Source organism: Talpa occidentalis, unplaced genomic scaffold, assembly GCF_014898055.3.
Source record: "Talpa occidentalis isolate TD23 unplaced genomic scaffold, MPIMG_talOcc4v2.1 talOcc4.12, whole genome shotgun sequence".
In the NCBI taxonomy this organism is placed as follows: Eukaryota; Metazoa; Chordata; class Mammalia; order Eulipotyphla; family Talpidae; genus Talpa; species Talpa occidentalis.
In genome coordinates this window covers 10,753,906-10,771,525 of record NW_023601212.1, presented here as the reverse complement: position 1 = coordinate 10,771,525, position 17,620 = coordinate 10,753,906, and the positions used below count along the sequence as shown (strand labels likewise).

At 42.0% G+C, this 17,620-nt stretch overlaps 1 protein-coding gene across 1 annotated transcript in view; it reads right to left on the bottom strand.

The window, feature by feature from the left end:
• Positions 1 to 4,538: 4,538 nt before the first annotated feature.
• DDX10 (DEAD-box helicase 10) overlaps positions 4,539 to 17,620 on the bottom strand; it is a 219,261-nt gene continuing 206,179 nt past the window's right edge. The window contains exon 18 of the mRNA XM_037505225.2: positions 4,539 to 9,878. Within this exon, the coding sequence (XP_037361122.1) occupies positions 9,701 to 9,878 (178 nt within the window). The 3' untranslated portion in view covers positions 4,539 to 9,700. The remainder of the gene's footprint in view (positions 9,879 to 17,620) is intronic.

The following is a 17,620-nucleotide window of genomic DNA, read 5'->3' as shown; positions in this document are numbered from 1 at the left end:
TGTAGGGTTTTCTTTGTGAGGTAGAAAAATGTCTTAAAATTGATTGTGGTGAGGGCTGCTATACCAAACACTACTGAACTGTATACTTTAAATGGGTGAATTGCATCTCAATTGTTTCAAATAATTTAAAATGTACAGACATCTGAAAAACAAAACACTCCAAGAATCCCATATATTGCTGATTCAGAGTTTCTGATTCAGTAGATCTTGTGGGGAGTGGGGGCTGAGTATTTGCATTTCTAACAAGTTTTGAGGTGATGCTGCCGGTTCTGGGGATCACACTTTGAGAACAAGTGATCGCTAATATTCTTGTTAGTCTGGTTGCTGATAAAATCCAAGAAGTTTCTATTCATGTCTTCTGGATCTCTAGAAAACTACATTTCTTTTTCTGCTTTAAACTTTTCATATGGGGCTGGTCAAACTTAGCTTGAGAAAATGAAGTCTTTTGACTGAGGTTGATACCTTAACAAGTTCATTTATTTGTTGTACAGGGTTCAGACCCCTAGTGCTAGACACAGCCTGGAACAACTAAGATGGACTCAGCTGCGCCTGGAACAACTAAGATGGCTTCTTTCATATGCCTGCTGCCTCAAATAGGATGGTTGGAATGGCCTGCAAGTGGCTGAGCTTCTCTCTCCATGATTCACTAGTTTAGCTGGATCTCAAGAGCAGTCTTTGATTTTACTAGTGATAACTTTTTCTTGTGCACTATGCCCCACGTATATTCAAATGAATCTTTGGATGATTTATTTAATCATCAAAAGGACTGTTGGAGGTGGCTATTAGTATTAGACTTTATAGTAGACTAGTATGAAGCTCAGAAAGGAAAATGTCATGTCCAAGTTCACCAGCTAAGTAACTGGCAGGAACCAGTTAACTAACCAGCAGAAGAGGGCGACTGGCAGTCCAGTGTAGACCTCTTCTGCTCCTAGGCCATTTAGGTCAGTGGCCTAGGGTAGCCCCGATTTGATTTACAAGGCAGGAGAGTGGCTTTTAGATCAAGTTGACAGGCAAGTATGTATCTTCACGCCCAGTACCCTCACGCCCAGGACCCAGTATATTCCCTAGACTAATTTCTTGCTCTATGGCTGTGTAAAGCACAGTAGGTGGGGCCATTCTCTGATCAGCTGAGGACTCTATCTCCAAACTCAATTTTTTTCTCCCAATGTAAATTCCCAACCTAGTTTGGTAGTGGGCAATGGGCTGTTAAGGGTGCGGTGTAGTGTAAATGTGACATCATTCTCAGTCCTGCCAGGTGCATAAGCCTTTCAAAACAAACCTCATTGACCTAAGTGAATTTTTAATTAGTAGGATGTTTCCATTCAATCACCAAGTGTTTGCTGAGTGTCTATGTGTCATTCACTGGTCTAGGAGCTGGGACTCAGCAACCAACAAAGAAGTCACTCTCCAGCCTCAAGGAACTTGCTTTGGTACTGGAGGAGGAGGAAGGGAACATAAAATGCACAAAACACGTATCAGGTGGTGGTAAATGCAAGGAAGGAAAGTAAAAGAAGAATGATTAGGTGATGAAAGGGTGCTATTTTCCACTGTGTAGTCAGAGAAAGCCTCTCAGAAGGTGATTCTTGAGACATGCAAGTACCCAAGAATCAAGAACTCTAGGCCAAAAGAACAGCAGGGCATCCAATTAAATGAAATGGAGGGAGTGAAGGGAAAGTTGTATACGAGGTCGACATAGAACTGAAAGGAGAGCCTGGAGGCCATGGAAAAGACACTAGGTTTTATCTGAAGTGAGAGGGGAAGCCATTAGAGTTCTGTGTGGTCACATGATCTGCTTTATGATTTTTAAAGGACTGTCTTGGCTGTTGTATGAGGAAAAGGGTAGAAGCAAGGAGACTGATTAATAAGTTATTGCAGTAATCCTGGGGATGATGGCTTGGAATAGAATGGAAACTGCAGTGGGAATGGTGATGAGAAGTTTGCTTTGGATGTATTTCACGAGAACTGACTGAATTTGCCAATGGATTGGATGTGGATGTGAGAGAGACAAGGCAAGAATGCCTCCAAGGTTTTTGGCATGAGAAGTCAGAACAACAGATATTTACTGAGGTAGAAAAGAAAAAGGAGAGGAAAATTTTGGGGAAAATTGATAGTTCATCTTGGGACGTATTAAGCTTGAGATGCTTATTAAACATTCAAGCAGGATGTTGAATACAGCTGGATGTGAGTCTGGAATACAAAGAAGTTGGGCTAGAGACATACATTGGAGAGTCATCAGTGTATAGATGGTATTTTTATACACAAAAATGGATGAGATCATTCAGGAAATGAATGTAGATTAGAAAAGTCCAAAGTTGAGAGCCCTCAAGGTCTCTACTACCCAGAAGTCAAGAGCATAAGTAACACTCAGAAAATGAGACTGAAAAGAAGTAAATTTTTTACTAAATGATATTGGATCAGTCGGACATCCATATGCAAAAAATGTTCTTCAAGCCGTATCTTGCATCATATAAAGGGTTAACTCAAAACGGAACATAAATCTGAATGGAAAGCCTAAAACCATAAAGCTTTCAGAGGAAAAAAAAATGATACAAATCTTTGTGACCTTAGAATGGACATTCTTAAATAGGATACCAATTACACAATCATTAAAGAAAAAATAAGTATCATCCAAATTAAAGCTCTCTTCTTCCAAAAACTATCAGGAGACAGTTTAAGGAAAAGACAAGCCACAAATTTTGCAAATCATGTATCTGGTAAAGGAACTGCATCCAGAATGTCAGAACAATTAGTAAATTTCAGTTAAGACAACAACCAATCTAGTGAAAAATGGGCAAAATATTTGAATATGCATTTTACCAAAGAAGATATATGGATTGCAAACAGGCACAAGAAAAGATGCTCAACATCTTTAATCACTGAGAAAATGCAAATTAAAATCAAAAGAAAGCACCACACACTCATTAAAGACGGCTACAATTTAAAAAATAGTTCAATGCATGACTATCATGTGAGGTGGTCATTCCAGTCCTAGGTATTTCTCCAAGAGGTCTAAAAACATGACCACACAAAGATTTGTATACAAAAACTCATGCTGGGCCTCTCTGGTGGTGCAAGGGGTTAAGACGCAACCTATGAAGCAATCTGCAGCCTCTGCAACACAAGTTCGATCCCTGGCCATGGAGCTACCCCTATGGTGCAGCAGACCTCTCTGTCTCGCCCGCTGCTCCCCTCAGCAGTGTGTTTCAGTCAGTGTATTTCAGTGTATTTCAGTCAGTCTCCTTGCTGTTCCCCGCTCTGTCTCTGTGAATCCTCACCCCACAAACCTCCGGCCTGTACCCCAGTTCTTGTATGCATAAATAAATAAATCTTTAAAAAAAACAAAACTCATGCCAACTTTATTTATAATTACCAAAACTTGGAAGTTTTTTTACCTATCCATGAATGGATAAACAAATTGTGGTATAAGCCATACAATGGATTAGTTTTCAACAATAAAAAGGAATGAACTACGATTGATACATACCACATGGGTGAACATCAAGATGATGCTGAGTGAAAGGAATCAAAAAATGAATACATCCTGTGTGATCCCATTTAGGTAACACTCTAGGAAATGTAAATTAATCTATAGAGACAGAAAACAAAATAGATCAGTGTTTGGGAAAGGTGGGAGGGACGGGCTGGCAGGGGGACTGGGAAACTGCATGAAATAGAAACATGAGGAAACTCTTAAGGGACATGGCTGTGTTCAACGTCTACTGTAGTGATGGTTTTAAGGACAGATGCACATTGTCAGCATTTACCAAGTTGCCTATTTTAAACCTATGCAGTTTATTTGCTATTAATTTTTTTAAAGATTTATTTATTTATGCATACAAGAGCTGGGGCACAGGCCAGAGGTGTGGGGGGGTGAGAGGATTCACCAGAGACAGAGTGGGGAGCATAACAGGCAGATTGATCAAAGTACACTGCTGAGGAGAGCAGCAGACGAGTCAGGAGAGGTCTGCTGCACCATGTGGGTAGCTCCCTGGCCGGCCAGGGATCGAACTTGTGCTGCAGAAGCCATGGATTGCTTCATAGTGTGGTGCTTAACCCCTTGCACCACCAGGGAGACCCTTCACAGGTTGCATCTTAACTGTTTGCGCTACCAGGGAGGCCTTATTCGATATCAAATATACCTCAATAAACAAAGGAAAAGACCGGGAAGGGAGAAAAGCATAGACAGGGAATACAGACAAGCTTTCTTTTTTTTTTTTTTTTTTTAGAGGCATGTTTTTTTTTTATTTATTTATTATATTTGTTTGTTTGTTTTGTTTATACATGCACTGGGTACAGTCAGAAGCGCGGGAGGGTGAGAGAATTCACCAGAGCCAGAGCGGGGAGCAGAGCAGGCAGAAGGACCGAAGTACACTGCTGAGGGGAGCAGCGGGCGGCAGGAGAGGTCTGCGCGCCATGTGGGATCCTCCTCCGGTGGCCGGGGAGCAGCCGGGGATCGAACCAGCGCCGCAGAGGCCGCGGGCAGCTTCGCAACCCAGCACTCAACCGCTGCGCCACCGGGGAGGCCCACAGACAAGCTTTCTTGAGGAGTTAGGCTGTAATGAGAAAAGGTGAAAGGGAACTGGGGCTGGAAAGGGATAGGAGGGGCAACTTATCTTCGCAAGATGGAAGACACTACCTCATGTTTGGTTACTGTGGGAATAACCAGTAGGGAGGGGATTTGATAATGTGGGACAGAGAGAGGTCCAGTGCAGACGTGAGGTCTTTGAGAGGATCAGAGGAGCTGGGATCCAGCATGTCCTTGAGCCAGAGTGGCAGGTACCTGGAGAGCATGTGCACGAGATGTAGGTGGAGGCTGGGGAAGGACTCTCTTAACTATGTCTTTTTTCCCAGTAAAATCAAAAGGAAGGTCATCAGCCAAGAGTGGAGAAGGGGAAGAGGTTTTGGAGGTTTAGGATTAGAGGGAAATTGTGAAAGAGTTGTCTTGGAGAGCAGGAGAGAGTAAAAGTAGGAAGCAGCACCCAAGTACCACTAGAGGCCGAGGTCATGACTTCTCTAGTGAGGTTCATCGCTAGGTTGGATGTTTTTCTTCCTGCACATCCTGCCGCTAAGGTGCTGCTAACCTGCCTGAAGAGTAGGCCCTGTTGTCAGACTTGGGGCCCTCCAGATGTCTTACTGGCCTTCATCAAAATCCTGTTTTTCTCCCCCTAACTCTCTCTCCTTGGTGCTTTTCCTTAACATTAATCCCTATGGAGGGGACTGCGGTGCTTGCTGTCTCTCTGCAGTATGTCTAGAACTTAGAGCAGAGCTGATACTGCAGGGGTTGCAGGGACAAAGTCCGCGAGGACCTCTCTTCACCTACCACATAACAGAACTGCACCTATCTACAACCTACATATCTGTGCCAGTTTCTTCTTTGCCCCCCTCCCCAGTGTCACAAGCAACATATGACACCTATGGGCACTTCACTCTCTGGCACTGGGTTTGGAGCCAGTGGGGACCACCAGGAGGGGTCCAGAGAGGTGGAGAGTGAGGTGGCAGAATTTATTATCCTGGCTGGTTGCATGTGTCAAATGAAGGTCAGAAACCTGCTGCATCCCCTTCCCTCCTCCCTTCAGGGTGAGGAGTAGGAACGCGTCCATTACCAAGCTCAGGCAAACCATCCCCTTGTGGTTTCCTTACACCCTATCCTGGCTATGCAGATCCCCCTCTCATTAAATCCCCCTAGATTATCCTCATTTGTGTGCACCATCTGTTTCCTGCTGGGATGCTGACAGAATCCCTCTCTGTGAATAATGGTTTTAATAACTCTCTGAATTCCATTAGAGCCTTGCTCCTCAAATGTGGCCAGGGGCCAGCACCTGGGAGTTGTCAGAGATGCAGAATCTCAGGTCTTACCCTAGACCGCTGAATCGCAACTGGCATGTCTAAAACATACTTAGTGCGACCCAGGCACACTGAAGTGTACGAAGCACTACGCTTGACTGTTCTGGAGTCTTACTGAAGTTCTTTAAGGTACCGAAAACCCCAAAGACAGACAGGCCCAGGCAATGGAGTCTCAAACTCAGGCAGTAAAGGAGACAGACTGCAGGAGAAATTTAAGAGGAGGATTTATGGGGAGAGGAAGTCTCAGGGAGAGGACCTAGAGGGTCAGGGAGCTCAACAGCCGGAGCCTGCAGGTCTTGGCCGCCCCAACTTGGCCAAGCTCCATGGATTTGTTTCACATTCCACGAGCAAGTGGGCCCTTCACCATTTACTCTTAACCTCTGCCCACAGTACTTGCTTCCTGGTCTGGCTCATAATCTTAGTTTGCTGATTACCTACAGTTTCCGAGCATGTTATTTGCCTGATTTGTCCCTGTTTGAGCAGAGCTTTCTGCACCAGCCTTTCTCTCAAAGACTAATGGCCAGGCTTTGTGTAGCGGCCAATTCCTGATTCAGCAGGCACAGGCACAGGGTTATATGGTATAAAACATGTCTGCCCTGGGCTGCCTGCTCAGCAGGGGCTGGGAAAGAAAATCACACTATGATTAGACGTCTAATTAAAATGATCTGGGAAGATAGGAAACTGTTTTCAAACCATGGTTACAAGTTCCTTTCCTTTTACCTCCACTAGCACTTCCCCAGGCTGCTTCCTCCCCATACTTCCCAGAACATCTGCATCCTCTGGCAGGCTCTGCCAGGCATGGAGATGACTTTCCATGCCCAGGGTAGTTCCAATGTTGTGTAACAAAATTAATTACATTTAATTAAACGTATCCATTTTTTATAGCCCCAAACAAATCTAAAATGCCATGTTAAGCTTATGAGATGGCAGTCCTCCAGCAGATCCTGCTGCTGTGTGACTCTGCTCTCAGAGACCTACGCAATTTTAGGGATCACTTTACACCAGTGAGTCTGACGAATGGCTTCTCGGCCATGGAGAAGCATCATGAAGAATGAGTCTTTGGGTCCAAGGCCAGCAACGCCCTATGTCCTGCCTCCTATCTGCTCGCCTGCAATAGCCTCTGCACTCAAGATGATAATCTTCCCCTTCTCATCTTTTTTCAAATTAACAATTTGCTTCTCTTTCCCTGACAATGGGGGCTACAGGGGAGGGAATTATTTGTATTTCTCACAAGTACCGAGCCCGGCATACGTAATTGCTGAATTTATCATTTATTGAATGAACAAACATTCTCGCTCATGGTTATGAGTTTCTCTCTTGTGTAGTCATCAGGAGACAACGGAGGTGGGGAGCTACAGAAATGGCTGCTAGAGGCCCCAGATCCACATCCCTGCTTCCTTCAGTCCCTGCGAGTAAAGAATTTCTTTCATCTTCTGTATATCACTCTGAGGAAAAAAGGTCTCACTGTCCCTTCCAGAGAATTAGGCCCACCATTAGGCGAATCTCTGTGTTTGTGGCTACTTTCACTGGCCCGAGTTGTTGTCCAGCCCTGATGTGAGAGGTGAAAGATCTAGGAAACATGGTCCCACACGCCACGGCAAAACACAATGGGTAGCCAAACCAGTAACTGATTTGGTCCATTTAAATATATATATTAGTTACTTGAGTTTTCTATCAACATTATTCTGATGTATTAGTTTTCAAAATAAACTAAAATTGTCAACAATATATACATTTGTCAAGAGCCACTCAGTTCCAGAGACAGAATACAGTTCAAACTAGCTTATGACCCAAAGGCATATTATTCAATGTTTACATATACAGGGTAATTCAACTGATGTAATTCCTTTCTTTGGTTAGGAAAAAACATCCGCAGCGGCCTAAGAACATTCAATGGTAAATCTTCTCACAGACGCCTATATCTTTCTGGCCTTTGAATACAAGGTCCAGAGACCCTTTACCAGAAACTTCCAAAATCTTCCCAGGTTGTAATGCTCTGAATTCCTTTCTTATTTTCCCTATTAGAGGCATTCTTCCCTTTACAGCCATTTCTTCTAGTTCTCAATTCCTTCACTTTATGTCCTTTCTACCAGAGATGATGTGACATATTGATAATATGAGGGACCTTTAAAAACTGTCTTGGTTTATTACTGTCCATTTACTCATTTAGTAAGTATTTACTTTTTTTTTTTTTTAATGCAAGAGCTGGGGTATAGGCCAGAGGCATGGGAGGGCGAGAGGACTCATAAGAGACAGAGCAGGGAACAGAACAGGCAGACTGACTGAAATACACAGCTGAGGGGAGCAGCGGGCGCGACAGGAGAGGTCTGCCATGTCATGTGGGTATCTCCCTGGCCGGCTTACTGGGAACCTATCACAGCACAAGTGCTATGTCTGGCTATGCGGATGCCCAAGATAGAAAACACAAGTCAGTTTGCTCCCAAGAAACGAGTCACATGTAAAGGGCTCATAAACAAGTGTTACATCTGCATGGTAAGCACTATAACAGGAATCACACAGGTCAGCCATGAAGACAATTCTAGAGAATTCCAGAGAAACGTGAACTGGAAGCACAGTGACGGTTAGATCACTGCAATAGTTACAGCAGGTGACGAGGGAGATCTGAATTCCACGACAACGGAAGAAACAATGGCTGAGGGAATCATCACAGAAGAGAAATCCAGAGGAGCAGTGAGTGAAGGGAGGGAAAGAGAAGGGCAGGGTTGCCACATTCTGGCTTTCATGACTGGTGGTGTCAGTGCTGCTCATAAGAAAATGGATGTAAAAGGAGAAACTTTCCAAAAAGGGGCTTGGGGCTGAGGTAGAAGTGTCTGTGAGAGGGGCGAGGCTAACCACCCCTTTCTTGGGTTCATGAGTGATCTGTACCTTTACTGAAAATGATTGTTTGTGCCTAGAGTGGGAAGTGGGAAAGGGAGAGAGTAGCGAGAGGGTGACAAATCCATGATAAAGTCAGTTATTTCACACCAAGGCCCAGCTTTTTTTCTTTATAAAGAACCTGACGTGTATTTGTAACCAAAGAGGTTTCTTTGTATTTGGCTTTTTGCTCGAGGAGCCTGTTCTGGGTGCCTGCTGATCAAGGCACTTGCAGAAGATCTACAGTCAGTGAGGGGCTTGCCAAGAGACTGGGTTTTAGGTCACAAAGTCTTCAGATTCAGGACTTCTATAGGTTTTATTCAAGGTTAGCAAAGCTGTTTAAGTTAGATGCTAACTGAAGAACTGGAAAAATTCACTTCTTAGGAATGGGCCAACTGTTTTAATGTTAAGAATCTTTCCTTAAGCGTGCTCTCATATCACTAGACACAATGAAACCATTAATATTTTATTTTATAGGAACTATGTTTATTAATGATCATCTCAATGAAAAAATACTCATTCTTCCTCAGGGTTGGTCCATCACCATCTGTCTCTTTAGAGATGTTAAACACATCCCAAGTGTGAGCAGTCTGGTTTAACAGCATATAGAAACCTCTGTATGGTACGCAAGACAGGAATTTCTAACAATGAAACAAGATCTTCAGAACTTCTCAGTAAAACAGAGGAAGCATTTCTGAAAATAAGATGTAGGAACTTGTGTATAAGATCTAACAGAGAACATGCCAGAAAATGGGGCTGGGAAATGTCAGAATCCACCCTCACCCTGAGTTCTCTCTGGGAAGGCACACGCATGTCCTGCAAGGGCTTCGAGAACCATTGCTTCTTTGGGGAGCGTGCGTTTAGGCCACGGGACTCAGGTTACCTGAGTGACCCAAAGCTACTGTTTCTTCACTTTTTTGTCCATATAATTTTCAATTTCTTATCCACGAGCAGAAGTTTCAAGGAGAAGAGCAGAAAGTATTTAACTTTGACTTTTGAGCAGATGTAACACCAGCTCTTCATCCTCAGCTAAAGACAGGCCCGTATCCAGAGGCTCTAGGTTTTCCCACTTGGTCTTCTTTCTATTACGGCTTGTGTGTCCCACGTCTTCCACGTCACTGTTGTGCCTTTTTCTCATTGCCTGCTTCTTCATGGTATCACTGGTGGGAACAAATCCAATGATTTACTTTATAAATAAATTGTTATGAAATCAAACACTTAAAATAAGACAAAAATACCAATAACAAATAGCTGGTAATGTTTTTATTCAAGGAAAGAAACTGCAACAAACATCAGGATGTCTGGGTCGCAAGCAAGCACCTTCCCATTAAAGAGGAGACACGGTTTGTTATGCACCATGCGCTGTGCACACACTGTCTCATCCAATCCGCACTCTCATTCCAGGAGGCTAGAGCCACATTATCTACCACTTAAAGGCACTGAGAAGCCTACAGTCCAGCTCCAGAGTGTCTCTAACCTCTGCCTGTCTTACCACTTCAAACCACCTCCATTTTAAAGCTGGTCTCTAGTAAGTAGCAGTCTGTGAACCAGCTGATACCAGGATGCCAGGAACTGATCCTACTATCTGTTGTACTGAGTTGTGATATAGAGATTACAAGTAAAACAGAACTTGAACAGTTCAATTACAAATTTTTTAAGATGTCAAATTATTCTCACTTAAAATCCGTATGTACGAAACATACAAAATATTAGTAAACTAAACATTATTGCAGGATTCTGCACACACCTGAGGCACAGACCATAAAAATAAAGTTTATTTCTGAAGGTGGCTTTTCTGAAGAAAAAGCCAAACATCCTCAAAGCCTTTTAAGATAGCATTATGTTCAAACATGACCCAATGACTGGGTCAAGACGCCAGATTCAAATGAAACCCGCCCAACAGCAATGCCACTGCAGCCATTTCCATGAGCTCCATCAGGGTCTGGCAGTGTCCTCAGGCTTCACACCAGGGACGTCAGTTATCTTGGTGAAAGCCCTGGATGTTAGGAGCATTAGCCTCATCTACCGTCAGGTTGAGAGAAGTCAAATGATTGGACCCAGATCACACACATGGGATTGGAATGATTCAGTTCCCAGTCAGGTCAGTGAAAGCAATCTTAGTTGACACACTTCAGTCAACAATTGGATGACAGTAACAAAAAGAGTCAGCTTCGAAAGAGCATTGACTTCAAGACAGTCAGACTTTGGCTGAGGAACATTTCTAAGCTTCAGTATCCTTCTCTGTAAAGATGGGATCTATGTCATTTATTTATTTAACAGAACAGCTCTAAGAATGAAATTATATAAATTTAGTTTCTTGTCTATAAATAATCCCCTTTAAAATAAATTCTTACATTGATATATAATAAGCAGCAAAAAAAAAAAAATCACAGAAATATTGCATTATATTCCAAACACATCATATCTTCCAAAGGACAATAAACTGGTCAAGTTCCAGCAGATCCTATTCCTCTGTGCACGAGAGCCTGGGTCACTAGGGCTGTGCCTGATCAGCACTTAGGATCTGCCTGAAGCAGCCTGTTAACAATTCTCTATCATGCTCCAGAAATGCCAGAGCTTGGCTTGGTACTAATTCTCTCTCATCACTGAAGGAAAGACAAACCAGACAATACTACGACATTAGTTAGCTACACAAATAACTGCATTTTAAGAGTGCCTGGAGAGAGAAACGTGAAAATTCCTGTGGAAAAGAGTCTTGAAAAAAGTAATGAGTCCTAACCTGTTCATGAATACGGTTGGTCTTGGTGTCAATTCTGCCGGGCTACAGTGAGTGCCATGATTTACTCAGTACAAGGTAACAGTGATTTCTGTCCCGCTGATACTTCAAGAGCACCTCAGAGCAGCTCATCAGAAAACATACTAATTAGTGGGCTTGACTAACATGTCCATTAACATGCTCCTGCACATTATTTTGCCTCCAGGAAATAACTTCTTCAGATAACAAGAGAGACGAGAAATTTATGTAGCCCCGAAAGTTTCTCACTAGCAGCCTGGCTTCTTTGTGGACAAGTTCAAATTCTAGAAAGGTATTTTACTCTATTTTTCCATAGTAAATAGTGGTAGTTCTATTTACTAGTGGTAATAAACTATTAAAAAATAGTATATACAGCCTATAGGTAGATCACCCAAAAGAGGAATAATGTAATGAATTTATAAAATAATTAGTAAGTAGAATATAAAATAGTCACAATTTGATCTCTTCAGAAAAGGCCTCATCTAAGTGGGTGGCATCAGACAGCAACATCTGCAATCTGGCTGAATGAGATGTCCCTCATCTTCTTAATGACACGTGGCTTCCACCCCATGGACAAAAGTGCCTTTGTGGGAGCTGTGATAACTAGCACCACATGCCAAACGACCAGGGTGGAGTCTCTTTCAACCAGGCATTGGGTAATGTAATTGGCACGAAGACCTCAGACCCAGTTTGAGTTCCCCTTGCCTGTGGGAGAATAATGTCTTACACAATCACCCACAAACGAGAGCAATTCCAGAAGTCCAGGTTTCCAGTGGTGAAGTTCCAGCATGCTGATAGAGCAGAAAAAAGCAAGTGCAAAAAAAAGGCATGGCGAAAGTCATACAAACACTTTTGACTTTGCTCACCTCTGCTGTCCCCCAAGGTGGCATAGCTCAGGGCCAAGAAAAAAGTTAGAGGTTGTGAGGACGTGTACAACTTGCCCAGCTGTGTGTAACATGACCAAGGAGGCCCATTTCTGTCTCATCCCATCCAGAGTGCGAAATTGTGAGCTGCATGCTGCATGACCAGGAGACAAGAAGAGACTGGGACAGTGGTAGATAGGGCTCTCAGAGGGCATTAAAAGGACCAAGTCTATTTACTGCATCATGGATTCCATCAAGATGCTTCCCTATAATGCACTGGGGATGCCTCATATGGCTGTCTCCAAATAGTCTACTGGGGCTCCTGGGCTGATTCTGTGGTCAGCTCCCTGTGTTTGTTCTGGATAGCAGTGGTGAGACTGTGTTTTGGCAGGTGGCTAGAGCACAAACTGAATCTGTGGTTCAGCAAAGACCCAAAACTTCACCTTTAGTGCCACCCTTGGGAAAGCAAAAGGGAGGTGGTCAGCATTCAAGGCATATAAACTTTCTGCCCTAAGAGACAGCAAGAAGCATGGAAAAGATGTATCCATAAATCCGCGAAAGCCTCAGAATGCCTAGCAGGGCTGACAGAAGGTATTTCACTCCCAAATAACATTAGCAAAAGCTGGAGGAAGTGACTGCTACTACAATGTGCTGACAGCAACACAAAACTTCAAGGAAGATGAAAATATCAAGCAAATAAGAGGCCAACAAAGGATCACAATAATCTTTTAGTAGCCAATCTCAGAGACATGAAGATCTTCAATTTAACATATTAAGAATCCAAAATAGTTATTTCAAGGTTCATAAAATACAAGAAAGCAAAGCAAAGGCAACAAAATCAGGAAAGCAATGTGTGAATAAAACAAGAAATTTAACCAAGAGAAATAATAAGAATCTAAAAATTCTGGAGATAATACAAAGAATGAGATGAAACACACAAGACAGGATAAAGAACAAAATGGAATGAGCTGAAGAAAGTACCTGTAAGTTAGAAAACAGGAATTCTGAATTTATCCACTAAAAGGAGAGCAAAGGAAAAAGAATGAAAAAGGATGAGAAAGTCTACCTGAACTATGACATCTATGAAAATGAAGGAACTTGCAAATTATTGGAATCACAGAAGAGAGGAAGGAGGAGGCAGAAAGCTTATCTACAGAAATCATATCTGAGACCTTCCCAAATCTGGGGACAGATTTATACATCCAAGTTCATGAAGCTTACAGGTCCCCAAACAAACTCAACTCTGTCAAAAATCAAAGACACAGACAAACAAAGAATGGAATGATATACCCAGGGAGGTGGGGGGGTGGGAACCTTGTTAACCAAGAATATTCTATACAGCAAAGTTATCCTTCAGAAATGGAGAGATAAAGGCTATTCCAGACAAAAGCTGAGTCAATCACTATCACACTAGCATTACAAAGAATCCAAGAAAGAATTCAAGTTGAAATGAAAGGCTGCAAATTAGTACAGGAAAATAACCAATACACTGGTATAGATAAGTACATAGTTGAATTCAGAATTTGCTAAATGTGTAACATGGTGGAGCGCTCACCACTTAACTTTATTAATGTTCATGGGGAGCTTACTGGATCCAATTAAGAACTGGGACTGCAATAATTCAGAGCTGCCAATCTTTTAATAATCCAAATAATGAAAGAGGTTTCTGGTGTTTTAAAGAATAAGTCATACAACAAAACACCAAGGAAAAATATCAGACTGTAATATGTAATCTGGACCAACAATAAGAGGAAAATCCTACTTGGTGACTTAAGTTTTGGTGAAAATGGCTCCATAAAAACTATGAAATATTTGATCCGATTTATTCATAGCCAATAATTAAAGAAAAAAGATCTAACATTGGAAGGTGAATTCAATTTTTACATCTTAATCGCTGAGATTTTTAAATGGAATGTAACTTTCCTACTTTATCAATTTTCTGAACCCACACCTCAAATTCTTCAGAAATTAGGCTGATTTTTTTTCTGATAGGTTTGATTTCCTGCTTTCAACGTTTTAATTTCTTCAGGTGCTTGTTACCTAGCCACCCAGAGTAAGAAAGTAGTCTGTTAGCTTAGGAGACACAGAAGCAGAGGAAGACCTGGTGTTCACACTCAAGGGTCAGCCTTCCTCTTGGCACTCCTTACATGTAGCCCGGCTCTGAGATCACACACACGGCCATGTGTTCGCATCTGGTTCCTCTGTGAATGTAGCACTTCTCCTGCCTTAAGACCCAGTTTCAATTCCTCCTCTTCCATGAACGGTACCCAAAAGGAAAGTGATCTCCCCACTCCCCCCAGTCCCTACAGCTCAAATTGTTTTTTAGTGATTTTTGCACCTAGCACTGCTACTTTCTAGTAACGAAGTAATTTTTCCCCCCACCTATAATATATGTTAGCCATGAGAATGTAAAGTCCTGGGTATGGGAAGGTAAATTACTACAATCACTGAGCATGATTTGAAAGCACTTCTCAAAAATCTTTCAAGTATGCATGCCCAGCAAATTCTCTTCTGGGAATTTAGCCCAAGGAAATTAGGGATATTTCAAGGATATTCAAGGCAGAGCTATTTGTACTTTCAAAACTTGGAAACTCAGACACCCAGTCATAAGGGATTAATTTGTTAAACAGTTTATAAAATTAGAAATGAGACACTATGCAGGTACTAAAACAACATTTCAGGAATTCACTGACACTGCAAACAGTTATAAAACTGATACAGAATCAGAGTCCATCTTGGCTTTAAAAAGGCTGCATGTATGTTCACACAGAAAAAGAGCTGGAAGATTTTTTTTAATGTTCTTTTTGTGATGTGTGTGTGTGTGTGTGTGTGTGTGTATCTTCTGATTTTTCTGCAGCAACCTTATAAAAAAAGAAATAAATTTAAAGGGAAAAGTAGTTCTAGGCAGCTAGCTATATCCATTATTCTTCATAATTCCACAGAGTTCAGAAGCATAGAGTTGGTGTGCTCACAGGCTTCCACCCAGGTGCTTGGATCCATGGAATGTGGGGAAATGAGAGACTTCTGAGGTCAGGACAAATGGGTCATGGGTTATGGTTAGTATTTAAAAATTATTGCAACTGTGTATCACAAACTACATTTTGTTATTTCTTGGCTTCTGACTAGAATAATATTAACTGAACTTTATAAACACTTGACACTTCAGAAGCTTGGTTTGACAAGAAATTATGTCTTTGTTAGGACTGAAGCAAAAGTTCTCTGCGATGCTGAAAAGGTCAAGACTCAAGAACTATACTCCATGGAGTCCATGCAGAAATTTTTGCAGTAGATTCAAGTAGTTCTACTTTTCAGTTCTAAATATTAAGCTTCTAAGGAAGTCATGCCCACTATCCTTCAGGAAAAAAAAATGAAAAAAGCTAAAAACCAGTCTTCTGAAATCAAGGTTCTTGCTGAAATATCACATATTAAATTTTAATGTAGCCCATATAACATTCCTCCCATTTCTGCCAACCCTATAATATGCTTAAAGGGGGATTTTTTTTTTTGGTAAAGTACACCTTGGCTCTTATAATTTTTCATAAAGATTTCAGGGACTGCCTTCTAGTACTACTTAGTATTATCTTTAAGGATGCTCACGAAGGCACAGGCCTGCCTCTGTAACCTATATGCCCCTTGTTCTCTGAGACTACTTTTTATTCTCTGAACATGCAGTAGGTTCTCAATTTCTTCTGCCTCCGTTTGGAATTTCCCCTCCCCCCCCCTTTTTTATAACAATTCTCACTCCTTACCCTCATCCAAAACCAGATCAAATGTCACCACCTCCTCAAAGATTCCACCCTGACTCCATTTTATGCCTAGTTTATGCCTTTCCCTCGGTGCTTATCCTGAATGATATTAAGTAGGGCTCTCTTCCTTGTGTCTATCAAGTTGTTAGCTTTTTGATGTCCAGAGCTTTTTGTCTTCATCTTTGAAGAAAACCTAAATAAATGTCCACTCATCTGAATGGTAAAAATCATGACCTTGGTGGGGCTGTTTGAAGTCCCGTGACTGTTGGGAACTATCACAAAGGAGGCAATGTTTCAGTGGATGCTGCTTCTAATTTGACTTCCAATAGAGTTGCAGCAAAAGGCATTACTCATGGAGTAATTATTCATGGAGTACCCCCAGAGGACTTGGGCCAGTCTGTGAGTACACAGGCTCCAGTCTGCTGACTGTCCTCTGGTTTTAATTACTCAAGTACCCGATGCTCTAAAATTTGGCTTTGCATTTGTTTTAATGGTATTATGGCTAAACTCAGCAACTCTTTTCAAAACTCCTGCCTTCTGCTGAGTGAATAATACTCTGTGGAAAGTTGAAATGTTACCATTCCTATACCTCTGCATGAGATGCAAAGGGCAATCATTCTAATTTTAAGTACTTAAAAGTTGACTACAATCTCCCCACTTGATCTCAGTTTTCTCTCCTTTTGTCCAATATTTAAATGTTGATGTTTGCAGCTTCCATCCGTGGCCCTCCTACTATTTCAATTTTACATAATTTTGAGTATTCTCAAGCAGTTCAACATTTCAACAATCTTCCACATAATGCTTGTGACTTTAAAACATTCAACTTTAGCCCAGAGTTCTTTCCTGACCAGATCAGCATATTCAGTCGGCTTCTGGGCATCTCTAGCTACATTTTTAAAGAAGGCACCTCAACCCCAACACATCCCTAACTATTATGTGTTTTCCCCAAACTTGTTCTTTCATCTATTATTTCCTTCTGAGTGAACTTCCTGCCTGCACTAAAAGGCAGGATGCCATCCTTGAGCAACATTCTTCTTCACAGAGACTGATCATTTCCTTACCAGTATCTTTCAAATTCATCTGAGTTATCCCAGTGCCTCTGCAGTATCTTACTTTAGGCCTTGTCATTAGTTCTCCTCTTTTACCTGATTCAGCTCTGAGAAACCTTTCTGGGCCATCCCATTCTGGACTGCGCCCTCCCAGGCGACCCCAGCACTATGCACATCTACATTACACCATGTGAAGCATCTGCTGGGACTATGTATTTACCCGTTCCCCTATATTTGCAACCACAATGCTGCGGTACTCAAGGGCTCAATAAACATTTAAGTGGTTAGTAAATCCACTGGACTGAGCTTTTATTTAAATGAAGTCGGCCATCACTGGTCTTATCTCAGAAGAGAAACCTCGCCCTTGAGAGGTTGGGAAGACAATTCCTCAAAGGGCAGCTCCACTCATAAAGACGAGCTCTGCTAATTCATGTTTGGTGGGACAGGATTTCACCCAGTATAAAACTAAAATGAAAAAATAAACCATTT